The following is a 27,718-nucleotide window of genomic DNA, read 5'->3' as shown; positions in this document are numbered from 1 at the left end:
TTGCCCTCTTTCTTCTTGAATAAATTAACGACATACACCTCTTTGGTAAGTGTATAATTGGCCTGAACACAGTGGTGTTCGAACAAATTGATAGAAACAAAAACGACCATACTTTACCACGTTACTACCTCTCCTTTTTACAAACATTAAGCCTAATCGGCTGAGAAGGAAAGGACAGGTAAGACGACTGATGTCTCCCAATCTGACCCACAACACGGGGACTATATGTCAGTGGTTTTTGTTCTTAAAGGACACCATCTCCACCACCCAGAATTACCCCTGACCAATTGGCCCGGAATAAAATGTCTAAAGCACCCTGTTCTCCCAAAGATAACTCCAGCCCTATACTAGCCGTCTCAGAGTATCCCGAACAAAACAGCTGATGGCCCCTGTTTTAAACTGATAAAGGGTCACCTACTGTATGAAAAGGATACTCGTGAACGCATGACCATAGCACCTCGCACTTACGGGTATTACCAAACCTTGCATTATAGGGCGCAGAAACTGACACCTAGAAGGCCAGACGATGGACAGGGACACCCACAGAACCCTGCACCACAGCAGTAATTAATAGATTAGTAACACGCACATTAACATCAGAGTTAATAGACACCAATCATATAGTAACAGATAAGAGCATTTCCGCAACTACTCAGTGGTTGGGAGAGAGAATGAAGTATGTAAATGTCTTCCCTGCCAAGATCTCTAAGACTTTCGTTTCTTATAACCTATTCAAGGATAACCTGCAGCCATCGGAAGAGAGGGGTCGGATGTGACGCACAGTCTGGCTGCGGATCATAAAACATCTATGACATCGACCAAGGGGGAAGCGACGAAGCAACAAGAGTGTGAGACGAGGCACCATTATCAGAACGATGAGCGCGAAGGGCTACATCGAGGCCCCTGCTCACTGACCAGCGTGCCTGAAGTCTTAACCCGTCGGGCCCGATTGATGGGCCCAGTGCTGAAAAGATTCTGCTCTCCTTGGTCCGCATTTTTGATCTGATCCCATGCCACCCCATTCTCTCTTCCTCTTTCATTTGGACTATGACTTTGACCTACTACCGAGGAACAAAAGGCCGGCACCCTGTCTCAAAAGTACCTGTGGTGAACTGTGTTAAGGAACAGGACTGTGATCAAAGAACAGTGAGTGGTCACACCCTGCCACGTGAAGAAATCGGATTTGAGCTGGACCTTAGTTCCACCGCCGGTGCTCAACAGTGCCAACGAAAGAAGAACAACAATGAGAGCTTACCAGTGATAGCTCTTTATAAACAAGGACACTGGAAAGAAGAACCCATGTCAAAGTTGAAAATCCTCTCCCAACCACCTTATTATATTAACTATCTTCTTATCAAGTTTTCATGATGTTGCATCAATCACTTCCGACTGTACACTGAGAAGTTAAGAAAATGTAACTTTGTATAGTAACATTCATACAACACCAGCCATGTACACAACTATACTGTAACTTTGAATGTACTTCCTCCTCGCCTGCTTCATCAAACTGTATGAGACAATGTACAAATGTGTCAGATTACTCCTGCCTACCCTAAAGACTCTGTATCTTTAAATGTGTGACGAACATTGACGATACTGTAACTGAAAGGCTAACAAAGGCGAATATTGGCCGGACAAGCTGGCGAGATATGTTAAAAGGGAGGACTGTGGAAATTTAGCTCGCAAACTGAACATTATCTGCGCCATCTTGCCCCTCCCCAGCACCACGCGCAGCGAATGCACAGCCGCCATTTTAGGCACCCCACTCTCTCCCCGCTCACTCTCGACCGCCAGCGCTTTCCCCTGGCGCTGCAAGCATCCCCCCCCGCGCGCCGGCCACCCCCGCTCTCTCATACAGGCCATAAACCCTCTCCTTCTGCGCGACCCTGCTACGGAACCACTTCCAACCGACAACCCATACATGGTCATGCCTCTCCTTTGATAACCCCCTTCCTCTGCGCCCCATTGTCTGAACTGGTCCCAGGCCATCACCTAGCCCTGCGGATGCAGTTTACTGCCCCTACTGTAAGGGAAACACCCCACTTCAAAGGGATTACAGTAGATCAAAGCCCCTACCCCCTGAGACCCGGCCAGTTGCACACACCCCCGGGAATTAGCGGAATTCCCTGCTGCGCGATAGCCATCTCCCACTGCGGGTAGGGTGGGAACTTCTACTGTATCTATGTGTGGGATCGGATCTGAGCCGGGGCTTCAGGGGATGTTCTTTCAGGCATCAAGGGAATCTCAAGAATGTACTATATGTAATAAAGCAATAAACCAGTGTATAAGAGACCAGGTCTCAGAGATGCAGTTAGAGCACCTCGTGACGATACCTTGCTGTCTGATCTGATGTGTTCTGCTCCGACGGAATAAAACTTTGTTTCCTGCCTTCCAGTCTCCGGCGCCTGCCTCTTTTATTGGTAAATTATCGAGTGGTATGAGAGGCGATTACCGCCGGGCAAATACTTGAAAGATTATCAACTGAAACTGCCGCTACCATTTAACATGTTGGTGTACAATATTTATTGGTGACAGTATTTATTGCCTCAGAATATTTAATTGCCTGTATTACCTGCACTGTTATTTATGTCCTTTATATTTATGATCACCCCTATTTATTGAATCTCCAGACAGTATTTATTTGACCTGCACTATTTAAAATTTGTATATTGTGATTGACTTATTTATTTTCCCAATCAGCAACTAAGAGAAAAAGATAAAGAAAGATATTTTCATAATTTTTACGGTGTAGAGTCGTTTTTGGAACGGATGCACGCATGGTTATTGTATGGGTATATTGTATGCTTAGCACGGTGCCTGTTTCCTGACCACTCGAGCCAAGCTACCACAGTGTGTTCGGGGAGTCCACCACCACCCTGCGGAGTGGGAGTGGGCTGTTTCCAACAATTGCATTGTACTTTATTGACATCGGCAGGATGGCAGGCAAAGCTAACTTTGGTGGGATTTGTCCATGTGACATGCAGATTCCATCAAATATCTCTGGAGAGTAGCAACTCCCAGCGTTATCTTAGAAATGAGATCCGATTTCCCAGAACACTACTCTTAAACATAACTCCTGTTCCATCATGTGTTTCTTGCATGACCCATTGTAGTTTTCCGTGTTACCCAACTGTACATGTTGCAAGCCTCATTTCCCTTTGTACACGTTTCTATATAAACAAGTTTGCCTTTGTGCCACATGTAGGAAAGTGGGTTTCTGTTGCAGTAACCCACCCCCACTTTTTGCCAGACTACTGATGCACTTTTTCTTGGTGTGCCCTGGGTCCCTGCCAATCAGGTTCCCAGGGCCTGTGTTCTTTCCCCAAAACTAACCCAATTAGCATCTCGAACCACAGATCAGCCCCTGGTAGATGGTACAACAGGTACCCAAGGCACTGTGACCAAGGAAGATCTCTAAGGGCTGCAGCACTTATTGTGCCACCTTTAGAGGCCCTGTACCTTTACTTTCTTACACACTTACTTACACACACACACACACACACACACACCTCCCCCACCCTTTGCAGGCTGCGTGTTTTGGTGCAGAACAAAGTGAAGAGCCGACATGGCACACATCCCTGTGTGCCAAACCTATAACCCACTGCCCTGGCATAGATCAGTCACCCCTCTAGCTGGGTGCCCTATACCAGTGGTGAGTGTACAGGTGCATGAGCCCTATAACCCTACAGTGTCTAAGTCCATTCTTAGGCATTGTAAGTGCAGTGCTGCTATTAAGAGTATATGTTGCTGGGAGCTTGTCATTATGAATTTCAGAGCACCATAACGGCTACACTGAAAACTGAGAAGTTTGGTATCAAACTTCTCAGCACATTAAACCCACACTGATGCCAGTGTGTGATTTAATGAAAAATGCAGAGATGCCCCCTGAAAAACGGCCAGCCTCTGGTGGGTTCCCTGACTGTTACACACCAGCCTGCCACCACGAGACAGGTTTCTGGACCCCTACGGTTGGAGCCTATGCTCCCTGAGCCCAGTTCACACCTCCCCCAGGCCAGGAAGAGCCATCTGTGGCAGGGGAGCTTCACGGCCTGGCAGCCTTTGTAATGTGACCCCCAGCCTCTCCTGCTATCAGGAGCAGGCCCCCTTCCTGTCTCCCCTCCCTTTCGGCGGGAAGACATGGTGGGAAAAACTAGCCAGCCCAGGAGGTGTACCTACCTCTGCCAACTCCACCCCTCAGGTGGGGGAGGCGAGGTGAAGCCCACTCTCCTGTGCTCGCCATCTTGCAGATGACAGGCACTCCCCAATCAGGACTAGGGGTTGTGCTCACTCCCCCACGTGGGGTGAGCACACCAAGAGTGTATTCACCCTAAGGTCAGTAGCCCATTGGCTACTGACCTCAAGTTCCCTAAAACGCCCCCTAAATACAGTATTTAGGGGGCAGCCCTGAACCAAGAAAGCAGTTCCAGAAACGATAAGAAGGACGAAGAGCCGTGCAGAGCTAACAAGAGGACGACGCACACTGACATAGCCCCACCCCAAAAAGACCTGTCTCCCCTTGAACCTGCTCCTGCGAAATCCCGGTGCGTCTTGCAGCCAGCAACCTCAAAAACTCCGGAGGACCTGCCTGCCTTCACTTCAAAGACTGAATCTCCCATGAACACCGGACTTGTTCAAACTGCAGCTTCCAGTGCCAGCCAGAGACTGCGAATCCAGCCCACTCTGCACCCGCCGAACCCAGCCCGAGCTCGAGTGAAAAAACACCATGAGGAGGTCACCCCGGAAATCCTGACCCGAGATCAGGAGACCCCCGATCTGCCTCAAGCCGACGCCTGCAGCCTAAATCCAGAAGGCCCCCCCTAACCGCGACCAGGAGCTGGTAAGAAGATCTGACCCCAAAAGGCACCCTGCACCCGATGCCCCACGGCCTCGTGTGCCTAATCCGACGGTGCCTGCCCAATCCGACGGTGCCTAACCAACCCTTAACTTCCCAACTTACCTCTCCAAGTGGTGGTCGCACCCAGAAAACCTTATTCTCCCTGCCCGCAGTGCTTTTACAAATCGGAGGTTCTCCATAGAAAACAACAGGGCACCCGACGTCGAAACAGCACTCTGCACCCGGACGCCCCAGTGCCGCTGAGGGTGCAACAACAGTGCATCACTGACCCTGGGAGACCCTGAGTCTAACCCCAGAACCTTAACTCCCACAGCCCTTTACTTACCTGTGAACCGTTAACCTGTTTTCCTTCAATAGGATAACATTGACACTTTTTCTCCAAAAAGTTTTTAAGTGTGGAGTTTTGAAACCTAAAAATACTCTTTAAAAATCACACACATAAACAAAACGTGTTCACTTACCTGTTTCTAGGAAATGTCCCAGTGCTGAATCTAGGTATCCAGCACTGAGTTAGAAAAGTAACATGAAAAGTAACTTACCTGCAATTTACTGTTGAAGCCCATTCATTTCAATGTACTGCTCCAAAAAGTTTCTAAGCGTGGAGTTTGGAAAACTGAAAATATTCTTTAAAAATCATGCGAATAACCAAAAAGTAATTACTTGTCTGTTTCTAGGAAAAGTCCCAATGCTGAATTTAGGTATCCAGCACTGAGTTAGAAAAGTAACATAAAAAGTAACTTACCTGCAATTTACTGTTATTCGTTCCAATGTACTGTATTTGCTGAGTGTTGCATGCTACTGCTCCCCTGTAAATCAAACAAAGTACAGTTTCTATTGCATTTTCAAACTGTTCTATATCCAGTAACTTATTATTGATAAGTATTTAATGATTACCTGTACCAGGCTTGCTTGGTTCTAAAAATAAACAACAGTATATTTTTATACAAACACAATTGGCCTAGAGTTCAGTTCTGGAGTGTGTGAATTCATTTGCTGACTGCGTGTGTACATCAAATACTTAACACTGTCCTCTGATACTGCCTTACTGCTCAACCAAGCTACCACTACCAGACAGTAAGGTTCTATCTAACTTTAACCTCTGCCTACCTCTGGGGGTCACTTCGACTCTATACACACTATACCTCATTTTAGTGTAGTATATATAGAGTCAGGTTTTTTACACCACATTGTACTTTTACACATAACCTGCCTATGGTTTCGCGTTCTGTTCTGTTTATGAGATTTAGTCTGAGCACCACCACAAGGTCAGACAACAATGCCCTTTGTTATTCTTTCTGGCGAGGCACTAGCACCTAGACATAACACAAGAATGCAGCTGTTTATGTGCACGTGAGCCAAAAACACACACTTGGAACGAGAGTGTTGAAACAAGAGCACTTCGTCCACTGAGATATAGAGCGTCCATCTGTGTATGCTAAGGTCCGGGGTCTGCCAGTAATCCCAGAGATCTTTCATATAATCATTTAGCTGCAGTAGCAAGGGAGGGGGCATAGGTCACTCTGTCCTATAAAATGACAACGCTTTTCATGGTATATAGATCATGGACCATGCTAACAAAATTTTATTAGGCATTTGTTTTCCAATTGTGGCACGCATACTGCATTTCAGAAAACAATATTTTGAATAAATATTCTAAACTTTCTTCGTGTCTCTTGGTTATCTCATTGTGGACAAGAACGAGTAAGAGAGCGAAAGGCTGTGTCCTGGTACCGTGATCCCTGAAAGGGTCGGGAGTGTTGTGTTCTGGGGGTGCCAATTCACTTGTTTCTCTGGTAAGGTGAGGAGGGTAAGTGAGGCACTATAGCTAGTCGGGCTCGGACTCATAAATCACTGAGGTGGCATGGTGACTCAGTCCCTACATACTGATGTTCTTTGGTTCCAAGTGCAGTTCTGTTCCAGTGCAGAATCCCTGCAACAGTTCCAGACAAGAATATCTGACCGAGCCTCCTACCATCATCTGCGCTGGCTCCGTCTCCCTGGCTCCCATCATCTGTGGTAATCTCTGTGATGAGGCTGCCAAATCCCAATGCTCCAAGACCTGCCAGGTGCTTCTTCGATTCCTGAAGAAGAGAGAGAGGTACAAATAGATTGGTTAGTGCAGAACTGTTTTAAGAAGCACCGATGATCGCAAATGACTCCATCATAAACACTGTGACAAAAGAAAGCTGAATGCAGAGAAAAAAGACACATTTGAAACACAAATCCAGCAAACACAGAAGTAGAATTAAAACCAACCAGGTTATATTATCGAGAGTGGCTCATATTTATACCAAGAGGCTCCCCAAGCTCAGAGAGAGAGTTACATAAATGTTCAAATAAAGTAGACGGTCCAGGACTCAACCAGACGCTAAACAAAAATCGCAACACACAGGGTCAAAAGCCAGTGGTGTAGCAGCACTATGCCACCCAACTTTTCATTTCAACACTTGTGAAGAAGAACATGGTGCAGCACTCACAACAGAATTCTCTCAAGAGTCACCAGGCAGGTGTGCTACATATGGGGGATCGGGCCGCCTTTTAAAAATCTATTGTTATCCTCCGTGTCCAGCCCATGTCTTGACTAATGGTGGATGTCAGCTGATTAATTGTGATAGCGTGTAGCTCTTTTTTACCTGTAGCCCAAGTGGAAGAGGATGCCAACTGGCTTCCATGATGGGAATCCCTCACTTCCCCCAGGCGGTAAGATAACTCTCTTTACACCTGTTAGATGATACAAATTCAATGCGACATACAAACCAGCATGGCGAGGGTGTTCTCATGGATAAGTGGCATTTACCCACGTGATTTAGTACTATTCAGCCATAGAGAATTTCTCGAACACAGCTGCAGACACAATTTAAAATGTTATGCACACCGTCATAGTCCAGCGCCACTGGTGATGCCACTATGGTATGTTGCATAGATTCCAGTCACACACACACTACTGATTCTTACTGCCTAACGCTGAGTGGCGATGTCATGGCTGTAGGGAAAACACGTCAAGAGCAGTGGTCTGACCAAGGGATGCAGCACTAGGCATTGACTGTGAGATGTATGCGTCAATGCAACCCAGGACATTCAGACCTAGAGAAATGCGGAGACGCCTGCGTTGCTATATATCCGACGTGGCCCTCTAGTAGAATCTCAGACTTTGCTCTCCCTACAGCTGAGGGTCTAGGCGCAGTCTGTCAGAAATGGGTCATCAAATCAGGGCTCGAAAAATACACTCGCCCGCTCGCTATGGCGAGCCAGATTTAATAAGGACGAGCTATTTTAAGGGCCTACTCGCCCTTTCTGGCGAGTAGTAAGACAAACTGACTTTTGACCTCTGTCTCTGAAAGCAAGATTTTAAGGCATCTTTACTGCTCACAAAGTGAATGAACAATAAAAATGCCTTTAAATCTTGTTATCTTGCCACATTTGCTCCGCTGTCAGAGGCAGAGATCAAGTACATTACAGATAGGTTGAGTCAATTTTTCAAGTTACTAGACCTGCAGACTTTGAGCCCTGCAAATGCATAGTTAAGGATCATGTTGAATATTCTACATGCAAAAAACAACCCCTTCTCCCATTTGGCAGCACTGAGACCAGGACAGGACACAGCCATTGCCTTCAGCTGTGGGGGTCAAATGAAACATGGCTCCGTGGCCCTCCCAGTGCATTCAGGTCCATGTGGGCCATCTTGCAGAGTTGCAGTTCTTCCCGTGAAGCAATGCTTGATAACTATTAATTTCCTCCAATCTTTCATTTTCTTACCCCGACACGTATTTCGCTCTTCGTGAGCTCTTGAGTGGAGCACAGCAGGTTGGCTGTAAACAAGTTTGTCTCTCAGGACTTGTTGTGCTCCACCTAAGAGCTCAAGAAGAGTGAAACACGTGTCTGGGGCTACGAAATGAACCATTGAAAGTACTCCCAATCAGGACCATGGGAGAACCTTACACTGTTTGTTGCTGCTGTATTATTTATTTTTTTTTTTTAAATAAGCCATTTCAACAGAGAATGTGCTGACTATACATGATCATACACAACCATAGCACTTGTGCACGACTTCCACACACAAACGTGTGTAGTTCAACAGCCAGAGCTGTCAACTTTGGATCTGGGCAGATCAGGTTTGCGACCAGACGCAGGCTCAACGTCTTTTGATTTTGGGCAAAACTCTTAATCTCCTGTGCTGAATCTGGTCTTGTATAATGTAACCATGATGTCATTTCAGATGTTGCAGTGTTATTACTGATGTGATAGAACACCATTAATGATGTATAATGTGAGGTAATTAGCAGTACACGATGAGGATGAGAGTTAGTTAATTAAGGTCACAAGTTATAGTTACTTGAGATAACTATAACTGGTAAATTTCCATGGTTTTGTTGGTCTAAATAGTAAGTTTTTTCTGAGATTTTCACCTATGTCTCTTTAACCTTTGTTTTTTACAGTAAATTTCTAAGGTTTTTTAAATGTAACATGAGGTATTATTAGAATTCTTAAGTAGGAATCATGTAATATTCAGCTACAGCTTTTCTGAAAAGTTATGAGTTGTCACATTTGACACACAATCCATCATGATTTGATTGATTGATTTTATTATTTATAAGGCGCGGGGAATCACCCCCGGGGGGGTATCTCAGCGCTCGGATGCGGCAGTGAAGCATAGATCAAGGTACCCAGGCTGGGAACAGGACGGTTTTGAGAACGTTCCTAAATTTCCAGTAGTCGGGGCATTGTCTTAGGGCCAGCGGTAGCTGGTTCCAGATGCGGGGGGCCTGGTAGGAGAAGCATTTTCCTCCTGTGCGTGCTTTCCTAATCTTAGGGACTTGAAGGAACGACTGGGAGCTAGAGCGGAGGGATCGGATGGGAGTGTAGAGGTGAAGTCTCTCCGCTAGATAGGGAGGGCTTTGTCCCCAGATCGCTTTGTGGGCGAGGCAGCAGATCTTAAATTTTATGCGTAATCGTATGGGAATCATCCACGGCATAATCTGCAAAGTAAAAAAATTTATTCTAGCTCAAACGGATCAAAAGCTACCAAAAATGCGGTAACAGTGGAAGGTCCGTTGCAAAGGTGAACTCCTCGTTCACTTGCTTATTTGTGCACTTGGTTGTTAAACTGCTTCTAATGAGGTGAAATCTTTCAACAGACAGTGTGTGTAAAAATGACAAAATAATGAAGTAATACTATAAAAAAGAAGATGCTGTATATTTGCCTTTTCTTGCTGCATAATTTAGCCAATACTGCAGCTTAATTTGGTGCTCCCCTGCTGCATTATTCTGCTGGCCCGACTATACTGTCACTTTAATGTTTGTGTTTTTTGTGTGAATTTCTATGTTTTTTTAACATAAAGCAAGTTGATTGCAAATGTTGCAGTGATATGAGAGAAGATGTCATGAGTGATGTAATACGTGGAGAAATTGGCAGTGCAGGAGGAGGGCATAAGTTATAGTTACCTCAGGGCAAAGGTCATAGTTACTTGATACAACCACAACTGGTGAATTTCTATGATTTTTTAAAATTTAAAACGTTATCTTGCTGAACATTTCACCTAACTAGAACGTTGCTTCAATCTTTGTTTTATTTCAGTGAATTTCTTTCTTTTTTTTTTTTTTTTTTTTTAAACAGAGTAATAATTTATTACAAACCTAAATCCAACTCTCACCACGGAAGGGGTTGGCTGCAAAGCATATCCTGCCGTCAGGCCCTCTGGCAAACCCGCCACCGGCAGCCGGCTCCATGCTGCACACCACCTTTGTCCGTACGCTGAAGGGGGTTGTCCACAAGGCCCGGCCTGCTGCCAGGACCTGTCCCCCCCCCCCCCCCCACCCCAAAAGGCAGCCAAACCTACGCTGCGCTGGGAAAGAGCAGGGGTATTACCGCAGGGTCTGGATAACCTCCTGCATGCAGCCAACAAATGCTGCTTAGGGCCCCATAATCGACCCCCCTGATGAAAATGCTGTTCATTTACTAAGAAGCAAGTCAGGGGTCGTGTGTATCCAATATATTGCTATATTTCTGTTATATATTGAAAAAAAGTTTAGTCTATTAATTCAAACAAAAGAGTTTTTTGTACAGCAGACATGCTGAACTCGCACATTTGATGGTGCTCTCATATGTGATAATGAAGAAAATGGCGGCTCAGTAAATTAAATTATTTGCCCACGATCATATAATTTGAAACCAGGTTATGGGTCAAGAGCATTACAAATAGTTTGAGTGGAGTAGATTTCTTAAGTCACTAGACCTGCAGGTCTAGTAAAAAATTTATGATTTTGAGAGGCCTCAATGGGTGCACCTGTAACCCCCCCCCCCCCCCCCAGGCACCCACAAACAACACTGGGCTGCGGGGGAGTCACAGTGCCCCCACAGCAGGGTGCAGCTATATATGCTGGTCCGTCTGGGCAGGAGTAATCTGTTGATGGGTTTCCCTGCTGCATCAGTGTGGGCAGGGAAACAGATCAAGTCTGCTCCCAGCTGGCATTTTTGAAGCTTCCGTCGGCTGAGAGAAGACGTGGTGTGTTCTGCGATTTGCCAGGAATTTTAAAAAGCTCCTGCCAAGCGGGAGCAAACAAACGTTTCCCTGCTCATGCTGGTACAGAGAGGGAAACTGATGTGTCCAGGGAATGGGCTCCCGGGACATAGCATTGGAGCTGGCCCCTGGGGACGGGATACCTGGAGCCATTAATGACCCAGGGAGGGGGCATTTAAGCCTCATGAGGGAGCCACTTGGTCCCTCCCCTTAAAAATACTGTGGGCCCCCAGTGCCATAAGCAGCCTGGGCCGCCCCTTAAAAATATACTGCAGACCCAGAGGAATGGAACCCCCACCCATGAGGGCAAAAATGACTAGGGAGGGGCAATCCCCACCTCCCCTTATAAAATGCTTCAGCTCCAGAAGATGGGGTCCCCGGGGCCAAACACCACAATATAAACAATCATTGCATCATTCCCTGGGGGAGGGGGTGTTAAAAAAGGAAGCACAGCAGCCCACACCTCTTTTCTTCTGTAATTTTGCAGCAGATCCTCCGCAAATTAGTGGAATTTGTTTTTTGTTTTTTCTAGACCATTTTGTGCCCAAAGCGTGGACCCATTGAGAGCCCACCACCAGGCCTAGGAGGTCAGGGTATCTGTACCCTGAACCCTTATGTCTTTTTTGTGTGCATTTTTTAGAACTCTGGATTGAGCCCTGAGTCCTAAACTGGCTGACAACACTTCCTAGTTGATGTTGTGGCAGCCAACCAGATCTCAATTTGGTAAAGAACCGGGGCCCCCTGCAAAAACTGATCCTACCCAGTCAGGAAAATAACTCAATTGGAAAAAGTGAAAAGACACCGGGCACAGTGTATATGACCTATAAAACACATGTCAACTCTAGACACAAGCAAAAAGTCTAAACTAAAAATACAATCATTAATGAAACAAAGTTATTTGTGAATTACTTTTTTTTAATTATTCTTATTTTAAATATACATGAATAAATGTTGTGATGGATGAAAAATGTACATAAATCCATGAAACAGAATTTATAACCACAATTGGTCACTTCCGTAGACCAAAGCAAAACACATAGATCTGATGTTTTCATTACATAGACTTCGTATTGATGAACATGCTATAGCTTGACTACATCACTTATTATCATAATACGTTCTGTTGTTTGGAGCTGCGGAAATAGATGCTAAACATTGAAATCTTAGCGACTTGTTGACAAACTATTGGCGGCTTGGTGACAAACAACGCGTTTCGGCTAGACCTTCGTCAGGAATCCGCTCATTATGGTTAGCTGAATGAAAAAATATTTATAGACATAATTATCACCTAGAGTTGACCAATCTAAAAACGAATCTATTTGAGTTTAAAAACACACTTGAATATTAAGTGGACTTGATGTAGTCTAAGGTTCATATGCTATTGCCAGGCAATATATCAACAATAGAACTGTTGATTGCAGAGGAACATACATTTATACAATATGTCTAAATTGTGTCTACATACCAAAGTATACATAATAAAATAAGAAGAAAGGGGTTGTGTTTGGATAAGGTAAAGAGAGATATTGCTATGTGAGCCAACACTTAGCAGAGGTGTACAAGAATAGCAATAGCGGTATTAACATCCAATCAACCCCACAACACAGTGCATGAAATTCAGAAAAAATAAGTGAATATGACACAATCACAAAAATGTGTCTATAAAAATGACAATGCACGAGCTCTTTTGGCTCTTAGAAAAAAGATCAAACGTATAGAGCTACATAGCCAGTATATGTTAGACAGTGAAGGACAATCAGGTAGTTAGGAGTATAGAGGTAATGGAGATTATACCAGGAGACAACGCGGTACACAGCCTTTTTTAGGGAGGCGATATACCAGACGCAGCAATTGGAGACCCCAATACCAGCCACGTCTTCAGACCAATCCCCAATACCAACCGCATTTCCAGGGCAATCCAGTGATGGATTTCAATCAATACCTAGTTACTCGCAAGGCACGGTACTGGAGGGAGTAGAAACGATACCAATCTTTAAACTCACAGGCTAGTTAGCTGACTCAATCAGTCCTATTTCTATGATGCTTCTTAGGACCGTAGGAGCGCGATAGGAACATAAATAGAACTGCTGTATCCCACCCAGCTTTGACTGTTGACTCCAAATAGAGCACAGGAACTTTGCGCTGTCGGAAGGTAAGATGTAGTAACGTGCTTGCAGTACCTTTCATCCCATATAACTGATGTTTTATTGGACATCAGGAAGTAGCCATGACGTAGTTAGTCTGTGTAGTTTATGGTAGGTAGACGCCATTAGTCGAGACGCAAGCCTCTGTCGATTTAGCAACTCCCCAGAGACCGGTATTTCGGCACGCCATCAGTTTAGAGGTTGATTGTATGAATGCTAAGGACAGCTGGTGCGTGCATTTATTTATCTCACCAACGCTTTACATAACACGTCATTTTTGGTGTGTATAACACTGCAGGACTAAATGGATGGTTGCGCCTTTAGTTCCTCATTAAATAAATCATGGTGTTTTGTTTAGTTTCATTGGCTATTTCAATATAGAGAGGCTGCACCATAATCGCTGTTAACAATTTTTCATTGTCATTATTATATGATATACGAGAAATGCGTAGGTATAGCATTACATTTTCTACATTTTACTGTTAAGTCCATGACCTTCAGTGAACTTAGTCAGCCCACATTGTTTCGTATCATGTTACTGCCTTTTATATTCATATCGGCCCTTGCTTGCTTCCCAGTTGTATTTATCCTATTGACGTTTGCAGAGATATCATGAAGTAGTCTCAATCAGCATTATCTTTACAACCTAACTAGAGGTGAAAAATGTTCTCTCATCACCATAAGGTCAGTATACATCTTAGATATTATAGCTATATAACGAGCAATTGCCGCCTGGGACACATATTATATACTTACTTTTTTAATCCTTTCAGGCAAGCTATTCTTGAAACCATTGAGAGCTTCTCTCGAAAACTAACTAAAACATTCAAAATTGAAATCATGACTGGTCATTAAAAGGTAACAATCTTATTGTTCATACCAGCGCAATGCGCAGATTTATATCCAATTAGTAGGCTAAGGATATTACAGGTTAAGATACCATCTTTACCTTGAAATAGTAGATATTTACCTGTCGGTATTTAGTCATCGTCCCTTTTTCTTTTCCTTTTCTTTTACTATTAATATTAGGTTTGAAGCCTATTGGACAGCCCTAATATAGAGGCATGTCTACATACGTAATACAAATTTAGTACAGAGAAAGATCAAGAAAATTCTTAAATACGGTATATACCAACAAATAGATAAAAGTGAGTTACAATACCTTAACTTTGCGTCATATGAAGACTGGGTGACTAACATCTGGTCCCCCTACCACCCTTTCTTTTTTTGTTTTAACCAATTCAGTCACTTCTAAAGCTGAGACAGACGTCTTTTACAGCTATATCTACTTCAAGACAGTGATGTCAAGATACTGAAGAGGTAGGCCTTAGGAATCTAAGATCTTGACAATGAGGATTATTTTTACATCCCGTCAGGACACATTTTTGTGATTGTGTCATATCCACTTATTTTTTCTGAATTTTATGCACTGTGGTGTGGGGTTGATTGGATGTTAATACCGCTATTGCTACACCTCTGCTAAGTGTTGGCTCACATAGCAATATCTCTCTTTACCTTATCCAAACACAACTCCTTTCTTCTTATTTTATTATGAATACTTTGGTATGGAGACACAATTTAGACATATTGTATAAATGTATGTTCCTCTGCAATCAACAGTTCTATTGTTGATATATTGCCTGACAATAGCATAAGAACCTTAGACTACATCAAGTCCACTTAATATTCATGTTGTTAAACTCAAATAGATTTGTTTTTAGATTGGTCAACTCTAGATGATAATTAGGTCTATAAATATTTTTTCATTCAACTAACCACAATGAGCAGATTCCTGATGAAGGCCTAGCCGAAACGCGTTGTTTGTCACCAAGCCGCCAATAGTTTGTCAACAAGTCGCTAAGATTTCAATGTTTAGCATCTATTTCCGTAGCTCCAAACAACAGAACGTATTATGATAAGTGATGTATTCAAGCTATAGCATGTTCATCAATACAAAGTCTGTGCAATGAAAACATCAGATCTATGTATTTTGCTTTGGTCTGTGGAAGTGACCAATTGTGGTTATAAATTCTGTTTCATGGATTTATGTACATTTTTCATCCATCACAAAATGTATTCATGTATATTTAAAAAAAAGAGAAATAAGAATAATTTTAAAAAAGTAATTCACAAATAACTTTATTGTTTCATTAATGATTGTATTTTTAGTTTAGACTTTTTGCTTGTGTCTAGAGTGGACATGTGTTTTATAGATCATATACACTGTGCCCAGTGTCTTTTCACTTTTTCCAATTGAGCCAACCAGATCTCAGCAGGAGATCTGTTGGATCCGTGGAGGTTCCGCGTCCCTAGATATACAAAGTTTTTGAGCATTAATTACTCAAACACTACTGATCGGATTTTCAGCAAATTACAAAAAGCACTCTTTCTGGGCAAGATTTAGCTTTCTGCCAAATTTGATGTAAATCCGTTCAGCGGTTTCAGCTGTAGCGGTTTCTAAATTTCCTTTTGAAAAATGAATGGGAAAATTACGTTTAGGGACCTCTTCTTTTCTCAGCCCATACTTGATGAATCACTCCGAAACTTTCCAGGCACAACATAGTCGAAAAGTAGCACTTTGTTAGAAGGTTTTATGGAGATTAGTCAACCAGTTCCAAAGTTATTAGCAACACAAAAAAATGCATTTCCTAAGTAATCATGATCCTAACTATACCCTGTGGCAATAGTGTAGTTTGACGAATCCTTGCGAAATTTTCAAAACTAGTTTGCCGCCCCATTCAGCTACCGTCTTGAACGTTTCGGCGTGATCCGTCAAGCGGGGGCCGAGAAAAGTGGGGGGGGGGGGGGTCCCAAAACGTGTTATCCCCTTGTTAATTTCCCTAGGAACTTTGGACACAGCTACGGCCTGAAATACTGAACGAAATTACACCAAATTTGGCAGGAAGGCAGATGGTGGTTCAGGAAAGAGCTTCTTTGTGATTTGGTACAAACCTATTCAGTGGTTGTGGAGTAATTTAAAGAAATTTCGAGGTGTATATATAGGGATTTGGAGGATCCACGTCCCCTTCCGATCTCGTGCTGAGTTCGGATTGGCTGCCAACACTTCAAACCAAGATGTGTTGCCAGCCATCTTGGGACTCGGCTTGAGTCGAGTTCCAGAAAAAACTGTTAAAAAAATTGTGCTGTGGTTCTAAAACATTTGGGAAGCACTGCGTTAATTGTCAACTTTACTTAGAAAATGCTGTGGCAGATCACCACCACCACCACCCAACCGATACTAGCGAGTTTGCACCAAGTAGTGTTACTAGACCTTTGCTGGCTCTACTTAGGGAAGTAAAAGGAGCAGAATAAATACATAGTTTCTGTGAGATGGGGGGACGTGGCGATGTACTGCAGGGAAATAAACACACAACACATGCTATTTCTGAAGTAACCCATACCTCCACTGGGATCTAAATGTGATCCCTTGAAGTTTACATCTTGCAATCGAGTTTTATATCACAATAACAATGGTTTTGTAGTGGGGTCGCAAACAATGAGTTACAAACGTCCTACCTATTATGATTTTAAAATTCTTCCCCTAGGGCTCTATCCCTTTAGCTACAGTAACATTTAGCATTAATCATTTGTAGATGGAAATCCCTTCCTACGACTCCAGCAATGTTATGTTATGTTAATTAAACTTCTTAAGCGCAACGGTTACCAAAGGGTGTCTTGGCGCTCGAAGTAGTGGGGAACTAGAAGGTAAATAACCAAGTTTCCAGCCCCTTCCTGAAAGAAAGGAGTTCAGTAGCCAATGGGCTACTGACCTTAGGGTGACTACACCCTTTGTGTGCTCATCCCACATGCGGGAGTGGGCACAATCCCTAGTCCTGATTGGTGAGTGCCTGCCATCTACAAGATGGCGGGCACTGAAGAGTGGGCTTCACCTCGCCTCCCCCACCTAAGGGGTGAGGTTAGCAGAGGTGGGCACACCTTCTGGGATGTGCTATTTTTTCTGCTCGTCTTCCCGCCCAAAAGGGGGGAGACAGGAGGGGGCTGCTCCTGATAGCAGGAGAGGCTGGGGGTCGCGTTACAAAGACGGCAAGGCCTTTGAAGGCCCTTGCCACAGATGGCTCTTCGTGGCCTGGGGGAGGTGTGACCACCTCCGCCCAGGAAAGGCTTTGTTTCTGGGCTCAGGGAGCGAAGGCTTCCACCCAAGGGGTCCAGAAACATGTCTCGTGGTGGCAGGCTGATGTGTACTAGTCAGGGAACCCACCAGAGGCTGGTCGTTTTTCAGGAGGCATCTCTAAGATGCCCTCTGAGTGCATTTTTCATTAAACCCCACACTGGCATCAGTGTGGGTTTAATGTGCTAAGAAGTTTGATCCCAAACTTCCCAGTTTTCAGTAAAGCCTATATGGTGCGGTGGAGTTCATAATGACAAACTCCCAGCACCATATACTCTTAATGGCATTACTGCACTTCCAATGTCTAAGAATTTATCTAGACAGTGTAGGGGTACAGGGCTCATGCACCTGTACCCTCATCACTGGTATAGTGCACCTAGCTAGAGAGGGTGCTGACCTATGCCAGGGCAGGGGGTTGTAGGCATGGCACACAGGGATGTGTGCCATGTCGACTCTTCACTTTGTTCTGCACCAAAACACGCAGCCTGCAAGTGCAGTGTGTGTGTGTGTGTGTGTGTAAAGGCACAGGGCCTCGAAGGGTGGCACAATTAGTGCTGCAGCCCTTAGAGGCCTTCCCTGGCCACAGTGCCCTTGGTACCCATGGTACATTTTACAAGGGACTGACATGTGACCAGAGAGGTGCCAATTGGGGGTACATGGTACAGTTTTTCGAAAGAACACAGACCCTGGGAACACAGCTTCCTACATTGCATTTTCTTTTTTTTTTTAAATGCAACTGTGGTACTCAAAAACAAATAAAGCCCAGTTTAGCCAGACCTAAAATCGACTGCACAATAGTTGCTATGCTATTTTAGGGTTCTTTTTTTTCCATAAAAATCTGCCGACATGGGCGTGGAAACATTTTGAACCCTCTTGTTTAAAGTTTGGAGAGGATCTTCCTCAGAATTTAACGTCATGAACTGAAGATCTAAACGACCTCTGGGGTCAGGAACTTCAAACTTTGTTGACCTCAAACTTACATTTGTACTGCTCTTTTGTTAACCCTTGTTGTATGCAACAAGTATGATTTGTACAACTCTCAAAATATAGTATCAAGACTGACATCCCTGCAGCTGGCTTAGTGTACATACAATTAGGGGTGGGCGGAATTTGCGTAGTCGCGCTACGCGAAGCTCCGCAAAACTGTAAAAAGTCTCTGCGAGCACGCAGAGTTCCATGAACACGCGGAATTGCTTGTTCTGCCCGTTCGCGATGCTTTTTTCCTGTTCGCGAATGCTGTTTGCGTGCTCGGGGGGAAATATCTTGCGAACACGCATTTTGAAAGCGCGAATAAGCAAAAAATTCCGCGAAGCCGTGGGTTGGGGTAAATTTTGGCAGTTCTGCGTTCTCCACGGAACGTGAAATTACCCAAATTCCGCGAGCGGAACGTAATTTACCTCCCAGGCCTACATACAATTCATGAACGAGGTGCATGGCTGGTGGACTGCAGCAGTTGATGTGACCAGCCCAAGAAGACAAGCAAGACACACAAAGAAATAATCAATTACTGCTATGCAGGTGAGGAATCCTTTAATAGGGACTGCCTGGCAGCCACTCTCCTCAACATTTGTTAGCATTTTTGTTTAAAAAAGGGATCTTCTTCCCTTCCATGCGTTACAGCAATAGACCCTCTGCTCATTGTAGTATTAAGAGGCATAGCTTTCAAGGAGTTTCCATATAAACAATCGAGGACAACCACTGCTGACCCTGTCAGGCTGTGCAAAGGTCCAGCAAGGGGCCAATCTCTATGCCCAAAGCTCCCCGATGGGTGATTGATCCAACTTCAATTTGAACCCACATAGGTTAAGTTTATAAAGCTTTTACTGAAGGTTAGAAAGACATGTAACCTTGAAGCAAACGTAGAACTCGCCCAGGGTTCATTACAGAGTTGGACCCATGAAACTATTGCCTACGGCTCTAAAGTTAGGGTTCAAAAGGTTTAAAGACCCTAACTAATAGAAAACCTTGGCATACAGCAGGCTAGCAAAGCAAACACAAAGGAGATGATGGACGGAGCACTGAAGTTTTTCAGACACCCACCCCCAGTCACAGATCTGGGTTGAACTATCATCATTCTTTAGCTCACTTCGCCACCCCAGTTCAGACAATATGTCTGGGAATGTGTGGTTAAAGAGTGCAATGGTGGGGTCAACTGGACCACAGACGTCAACGCTGCACATAAGAGGGGTTTCCTTATGCTGGCACCAATGTGAGCACCAAAGCGTTATGGAATAGGCGGGCTTCGCTATACTGGACGTGAACTCACGAGAAAAGAGCTTTTGTGTCACACGAGAGTGAACAGAGCACCATGCTTACCGTGTCATGTGTCGCAGTGCTTAGAGGGCCGAGGCAGACAGAATAAGGAGACGGGGCACTCTCAGGACAGGTTACAGGGGCTAACTGTTACTAGTTACTCTGTGGGCCCCCTACCGATTGCAAGGAGACCAGAGAAACTTCAGTTCATCTCTTCTGCTTTGTCCAGCGCTCAAATGAATAATTAACAATAATCCGAGCACTCTTCTATAGATTTAACAATGGCTGTCTAATGTTCACACACTGTGAGTGGTGTTCTAGCACTTCTGGTGTAACAGTGATGTTGAGAGCCAGACAAAGATTGTCCCGGGAATGCGAGGCTCAAGGCAGAGGCCGTGCAGACGTGAGGCGCAGGTAAGCGGCTACGCCCTGGCTCCTAACCCAAGCGTGGAGGAGCCTCTGGCTGCCGGAAACCAGTTGCCAGAAAACCCAGGCCCCGGGCCTGGGAAAGGGTCGTCTGGAGCCAGCGCTCAGTCCATGTACAGCGGTTACCATGCGGGAACGAGCAGTGGCACCATCTGTTTCCAAAGCGCGGACGCGTAATTGCAAACAGATGGCGCCGCTGCTCGCTCCCGCAAGGTGTATGCTGTACATGCACGAGCGCTCATTGGAAACAGTGCAGTACATGCATGAGTTTTCCAAAAAGTGCAGACCGATTCCAAGAGGTCACTCCTAAGCAGCGCTTGAGCGCTGATTAGGTGAGACCTAATGACGCTCTATGAAAGTGGTTTCACAAAATAGACCAGTGAAAAAAAAAAACTCTATGGAGAGGAATACAGTGCCCGAACCCAAAATTTATTTTCTTCATAATCTCTTCAATGGGTAGGTTAGAGGTGTTATTATTGTCTCATGTTTACTGTACTTTGTTAATAACGTTTTCAATAAAGCTCTGAACCGTTTTAAATCAACAATCCCGGCCAGAAATGGAAAGATCATTATCAATTGTGTTGTACTGGGTCATCCTTCACTCCACCTCCCTAAAATGTAGGTTTGGATTAATTTAGCAACCTGCATAGAAAAATCAAGGAGGCTTTGGATACCACACTTTCCTCCACAGACCCATTTGTCAAATATAGCAAAACTTAAATACAAAGGCACAAAATCAACAGCATGAATAGCTATCAATGTGCATGAACTGCAAAGCTTTGGTTAAGTCAGAAGGAAAGCAATAAGAACAACTGATGGACAGAATGTTGAACAATGTCAAACATTCACCCCTGTACAGAGAGAGATCTGGGCCTAAATCCATCGTGTTTTTTCTTCCCATGCCATTCCAATTTAAACCCATCCATATGAAAATCAGTCTTGACCCTGCTCCCCATGGGTAGCCTGGCTGAGGAGGGGTAATACCCCGACACTGGTCCTAGCATGCTTGTTTCCAGTCCAGGGAGGACCTGGTTTGGCAGTTAGGGCTGGACTGTTCCCATGAGGAGCAGAGTCAAGACTGATTTGCATATGGTTGGGTCCAAACTGGGGTGGAAAAGTGAGCAAGAGAACAATGGATTCAACCCAGGTCTCTTAACTGGGGGTGAGTGGTTGAAAAGTTTCAGCACTCCGTCCATCATCTTGTTGTGTTTGCGAAGTCAGAAGGAAAGCACATTGAACACTTGTACAAGGGGTCCAACATAGTCAGTGTTGGTCCATCAGCCATGCAGCTCCCCCGGACTCATTTTTTCAGAACAGTATGGAGCTGCCTACAACCTTCACTGCACCCATTCAGGTACTTCATACAGGCTGCATAATAATTCTTGTTTACCGTCTGTCTCTCTTATGATCACATGAGCTACAACTGCTGCTTGTCAATTCCTTCATCCAGTAATGTACCAGTCCACAGCAATAAACTACACATCACCAACTGGACAGGCATTTAGTCCAACACTGCAGGTCCCAACTAGCTACATACTATGACCGTTTCTTGACATCTCACAAAGACAATCACTAAAGGAATTATATTAAAGTCCATCTCCATTTCTCCCTTTAATCGGTGTCTGCTCTGGACCATAAGCTTTATACAAAATATCTCAGAACGACCAGCCCAGTGCAGTACACAGATACGTAGACTAAGAACATAAGAAGTACCATAAAAGAGCCTGCAGAGCTGTTCACAGCTTCCGGAGTACTGAAACCCATGAAACTGTGTGTCTGTATCCCACACTTCATCACCACGCTCTTAGGCGATGTATCCCATAACATGATAAACTAACCCAAGTGATAATCGTCCGACACACTTCCCACAAAGGATTAAAAAAAAAAACACACTTCCAACCAAACATCCTACACAGTGTAGTGTACTTGTTATTGCTAGGACAAACTCCATCAAACTTGGATCGAACGTCCCTTCTGACTGGACAGACCACCGCTGCATTGCCTTCCTTATCACCAAACAAACGAAGACACATAAACCCCAACTTAAGAAACCCAAACAATGGAAAGGAGCACTTACAACATTAAACTCAAAGATTTGACATCACCCCAGCAACAATGTATTAACGCTGCCAGCGGACATGACAAGAGGTCCATGACCTCACAAACTACTTTAACAACTCAATGATTAGCATTCTTAATGCAGTTGCGCCCTTTCAGCTGAAAAGACTGTCCTCTAAAGACTCCAAACCATGGTACAATAGGTGCCTAAATAAACAAAGACGCAACCTGAAACTAGCTGAATGGGAATGGAGATCCTCACCATGCCTAGAGCACCTTAAGCAGCTTAGATCACAGGGGAGCACCCACAACAAACACATCAGAATATCAAAAGCAAATTTCTTCAAAGTTCAACTAAAGTATGCCAGAAATTCCCCAAGAAAACTGTTCGAAATTATCAAACAACAATCCTCTCAACAACCCATCACCTCTACATTACGTCCCAACTCGCAAACAAACTGCAACATATTTCCCTCCTACTTCCTTGAAAAATCTAAAAAGATAGAAAATGAACTCCACACAGAAAAGGAAGACCTCACAATGATTTTTTTTGTTGAAACACTTTTTATTGTTTTCATAGCAACAGCTCAGTACAAACCCCGCTTCCTCCACGGTCAAAGAATGTTTTACACATACAGAGTTACCAGCCAATATCCGGGAGAATGAGCTTCCAGCCCATACAGGCCCTCCCCCCTCCCTCCCCACCCCATGTCAGTGTGCCTCCTGTCTTTCGCCTCACTCCTGATGTGCCCCCTCCCTGCCATAAATCAGACATGGGTGCCCGCCCTCCACTAGAGAACCATGGCTTTCCCTCGCGCTGAGCCACACCCTCGTTTCCAGCGCTCACTACTACTCCCCTTCTACTCCCCATTCACCACCTCCTCCTGCCCGCCAGATGTGTCCCCCTCTGTCCCGTTGTTAGCCATCAGCCCCTGAAGTTCCACCACCAGCGCCTCCCACGCCCGGGCCGTCGCCAACGCCTTTTCGTCATCCCGCTGAAGAGCTAATAAGACCTCACAATGATACCTCCACTTGTCCCCAATGTGCCACGGTCTGTACAAACCCCTAACCAACTGGGACTTACCCCCAAAAACAAAGCATCTTGGAACACTTTCAAAACTTTTGATGAAAATGACATTCCAAAGACCTTAACAACACTTAAACCATCAAATCGCGCAATTTATGAGTAATGCAATGCAATTTTGGTTAATATTGTATATGTTACTGAAAATGCTAATAAAAAGAATAATAAAAAAAACATCAAATAGCTTCTACGACCCTCTTCCAGCCAACATCTTCAGTGTGATCAAAACTTCTCTAATACCCCTCTCGACAAAGATAGTGAATGTTCCACTACTGCAAGGAACACTTCCGAACTGCCTAAAAGCAGGCCAGGTAACACCCATTCTAAAAATAAAAAAGAATTAAAAAAACACAGCTGAACACACAATCCCAGTTAACTACCATCCAATATCCACTATTCCTACCCTAGCAAAACTACTGGAGAAATGTGTTCATTAGCAACTATGCAGCCACATAGCTCAATTCCACCTCATTGACCAGTTCTAATCAGGCTTCCGTCAGGACCATAGCACGGAAACAGCCATGACGCACATTGTTGATGACGGGCTCAGATTACTAGATCAAAACGAGTCCTGCCAACTAATCCTCCAAGACCTATCCTCAGCCTTCAATACGGTCAAACATAACAGTCTCCTGGTCTTACTTGAAAACAGAGAGGGTTTATCAGGGGCTGTCCTAAAATGGTTCACCTCTTTCTTATGCAGCCGAAAGCAAAGAATCAAGATTAACCAATTGCTGTTCACTACCATGGCGGTGACCCTAGGAGTCCCTCAGGGTTCCTCCTTATCACCTACCCTCTTCAAATACGTTCATGGAGGCCTAAACCGAAATTGTGAAACTCTCCAATGTTCATTACCACATATATGCGGATGATACCCAACTATACCTAAAAAATCATCCCCACATGGTATCCATTTACTCAATACAACTCTGCAAAAAAAACACAACTGGCTGACCAGAAACCACCTCAAACTTAATGCGTTCAAAACCGAATTAATTCTAATTACCCCACCACGAGGACACGGTGACATTGAAGACTGGATGAAACACTTAACAGCCTTCAACTGCAAACCACACATCATAGATTCCACAAGATCACTGGGAATAACACTTGACAAGAATATCACCATGTTAATGTAAATGCCAGCATTTGTAAAGCACACAGCTACCTCCGGAGAGGTGTCCCGGCGCTGGGGGCCATCGGGAAGATTAAGCAAGCTATTGCCCAGATTCACATGGTGCTGGGCTAACCTGCCGTCGGAGTCAGGGATCGAACCATTAACTATGTGGTCCGGAGTCAGGCACCCTGGCTGCTGCACCACACCTCTTCCACGCAGGAATACATCAGACAGTCACCAGAGGAGCAAACTTTCATATGAACATTAGTAGAATACTAAAACCCTTCCTCCATGAAGACCTCAAATCAGCTGTGCAAGCTATGGTGATGCCCAGAATAGACTATGGGACTACAACCTTATGTGGTCTGCCGAGATCCAGAATGGCTCCACTAAGAGACTCCCTCAACGCGGCCGCAACACTTGTCACCAGCTCCAAAAAGAACAACCACATCACCTCCGATCTAAAGGCACTGAACAGGCTCCCTTATGAGGCACGAACACAGCTAGAAATTGCCCATATAACACACAAAGCTTTGCACTTCAACACACCAAGGTATCTAGCTGATAAACTGGAATTATCAGGCGGTGGCAGAACATCGAGAAGCACCAGCACCCTGCTATTGAAACCTCAAAAATTTCGGAAAAAGAAAACACAACCATACTTTCTACGGACTAGCACCTATAATCTGGGACACCCTGTCCCCAGAAATCAGAATGAACCCTTCAAGCACTTCCTTCAAAAAAAGAAGTCAAACTGATTTTAATGAACAAAACTTTACCCTGATCCCCTTGATTTAGCTCACCAACTAGGATCTGCACCTGATTCTAAGGATGAATGGCTAACACACTCTTGAGTACCTTCCGGATATCCTACTAGGATGGACACCATTTATGCTTTTCCTGCTATCTACTCATATTTTTGTTCCTAGTTTATCGAGCTATCTATTTGATGTAACATTTGTAAAGCGCTCTGTTACCTTTCCAGGGCCTAGTTTGCGCTATATAAAACTTTTTAAATAAAAATAAATAAATAGCATACCACAAAGGTAAGCAGGTTTTTCAGCACTCCACATAGGGATAATAAGCGCTATGAAAATATTTTAATACAATATACTGTTCAACACACGTGCAAGCTAATAACTATCTAGCTCCATCCTGCACAATTTCATATTTACCCTGGGAGGTATTGGGACATTAACTTCACACTCTCGCCCCCACCCTTCAGTTTGTGCCTCTGGTCCTCTCACTCTCTCTCGCTCCCTCTTGAGTGCCCCTCGCCCCCAGTCTCACCGTCCAGCACACTCTCGCCCCCACCCTTCAGTTTGTTCCTATGGTCCTCTCTCTCTCTCTCCCTCTTGAGTGTCCCTCACCCCCAGTCTCACCCTCCAGCACACTCTGGTCCCCACCCTTCAATTTCTCTCTCCCTCTCCAGTGTCCCTCACCCCCAGTCTCACCCTCCAGCACACTCTCGCCCCCACCCTTCAGTTTGTGCCTATGGTCCTCTCTCTCCCTCTTGGGTGCCCCTCGCCCCCAGTCTCACCCTCCTGCACACTCTCGCCCCCAACCTTCAGTTTGTGCCTCTGGCCCTCCCTCTCCCCCAGCCCGGCCTCACCTTGTCCAGCACACTCTCGTCCTCCAGCTGTCCCGCCTCGTTGATGTTCCCGAAGAGGAATCCGGTGAGGGAGAAGGGCTGCTCCTCGTCGCTCTCGGAGTCCGACATGGCGGGGCCCCTGTCAGCGGTGCTTCCTACCTGCGGGCCCTTGGAGCCTCTCCTGCCCCCTCTGCCTTGCGTCCCTACAGACTCCTCTCCCCTAGGTCCCTGCAGATCCTGCCCTGGGTCCCTTCAGGCCCCCACTGCCCGCTGCCTGCACAGCCCTCGCCCCCTCTGCCTTGTGTCCCTCCCTGTGGTACCCTCGCCTCTCTGCCCTGGGTTCCCCACCCTACAGACCCATCTCCCCTAGGTCCCTGCAGAGCCCTCTCCTGCCCACTCTGCCCTGGGTCCCTTCGGGCTCCCTCCTGCTCAGACCCCCGGGTCTCTCGTGCAGCTGCTCCTCCCGGGCCGCTGCGGGCCCCCACCGGGGCACCCCCACCCTGTCCCGGCCGCACTTTAGACAGCTCCCGCCTCCTGTTTACTCGCTGCGGCGCTGCCCAGACTGACCCGGAAGCAGTCACTGAGGCCCAGCCAATCCCAGTAGCGGAAACAAGGAGCATGGACAGAGAGAGAGGACTAACGTCGGACGGCGCCATAGACATAGAAGAGTGACTCCCGCTGGCGCTGTCAGGCGCGGGGGCTGTCTCCATTGGTTCATTGCCATAGCGCCTAGAGCCGGTTACGGGGCCGAAGCGCTGCGTGCCGGGGAGCAGCTGCCCCGGTGGGGGGTGGCTGGACGTGTAGTGGTGACTTTGACCCTATGTGGGACGTGTTCATGTGCTCGAGGACCAGTGTGCGGGCTTCAGGGCGCTGGCAGCTCTGCGGTTCCTCTATGGCAGGTCTGGTTCTCAGAGGCAGCCGCCCCTGCCCAGGCTGGTTATTGTGATAGCTCAGCTGGGGCTCCTGTACCGCCACTCCAAGAAGGAGGGGATCCATCTCCAGGGCGCATCCTCTGCCAGATTAACCAGACCCACCGGGTCTCACTGCAGATTCAGTCGGTGGAAGGCCCACGCCATCCGTAGACAACCGATGGCGGCAGTAGTGAGGCTCGACTTACAAGACCCGGCCCTTCCTTGCAGCCTCTCGTCCACCCACCGGTGCTTCACCGAAGCCTTAAAGTCGGAGATCGAATGTCTCCGCACCAAAGGGATTTGCATCCTCATTATTGGTACCTTTAGCTCGTCACGGGACCCTGGCATCCTCTTGGAGTCTCGCAGCGTAACAGTTTAATAACTCCAGGACTTTGGATTCATGAACAAAGATGTCAAATGCAAACTTATCTCTGCAACATTCTTTCAATTTTCTGAGGTTTGAGACTCGGGTCAAGCTCTCTGTTGCCCCTTTGGTAAGGATAAAATAGATAAAGTAGGAACTTCATAAAGTCATAGGGAGCATAGGATACCAAGAATGGTGGGCATTGACACCCATTTAAATAATTTATCCCATATTTTTTTCCTTTCAGGGCTCTTCAAAGAATCAAGAT

The 27,718-nt window shown here is 45.4% G+C and overlaps 1 protein-coding gene across 1 annotated transcript in view; it reads right to left on the bottom strand.

Annotated features, from left to right (window-relative positions):
• Positions 1-26,732, bottom strand: part of TAF1 (TATA-box binding protein associated factor 1) — a 303,188-nt gene extending 276,456 nt beyond the window's left edge. The window contains exons 1-2 of the mRNA XM_085608461.1: positions 26,197-26,732; positions 6,828-6,936 (exon numbers count right to left, since the gene is read on the bottom strand). Of these exons, the coding sequence (XP_085464587.1) occupies positions 6,828-6,936; positions 26,197-26,304 (217 nt within the window). The 5' untranslated portion in view covers positions 26,305-26,732. The remainder of the gene's footprint in view (positions 1-6,827; positions 6,937-26,196) is intronic.
• Positions 26,733-27,718: the final 986 nt, after the last annotated feature.

The sequence above is a fragment of the Triturus cristatus genome, chromosome 5_2 (assembly GCF_964204655.1).
Source record: "Triturus cristatus chromosome 5_2, aTriCri1.1, whole genome shotgun sequence".
Lineage (NCBI taxonomy): Eukaryota > Metazoa > Chordata > Amphibia > Caudata > Salamandridae > Triturus > Triturus cristatus.
Note: the sequence above shows the minus strand (reverse complement) of the source record. Positions and strands in the feature narration are given on the sequence as shown.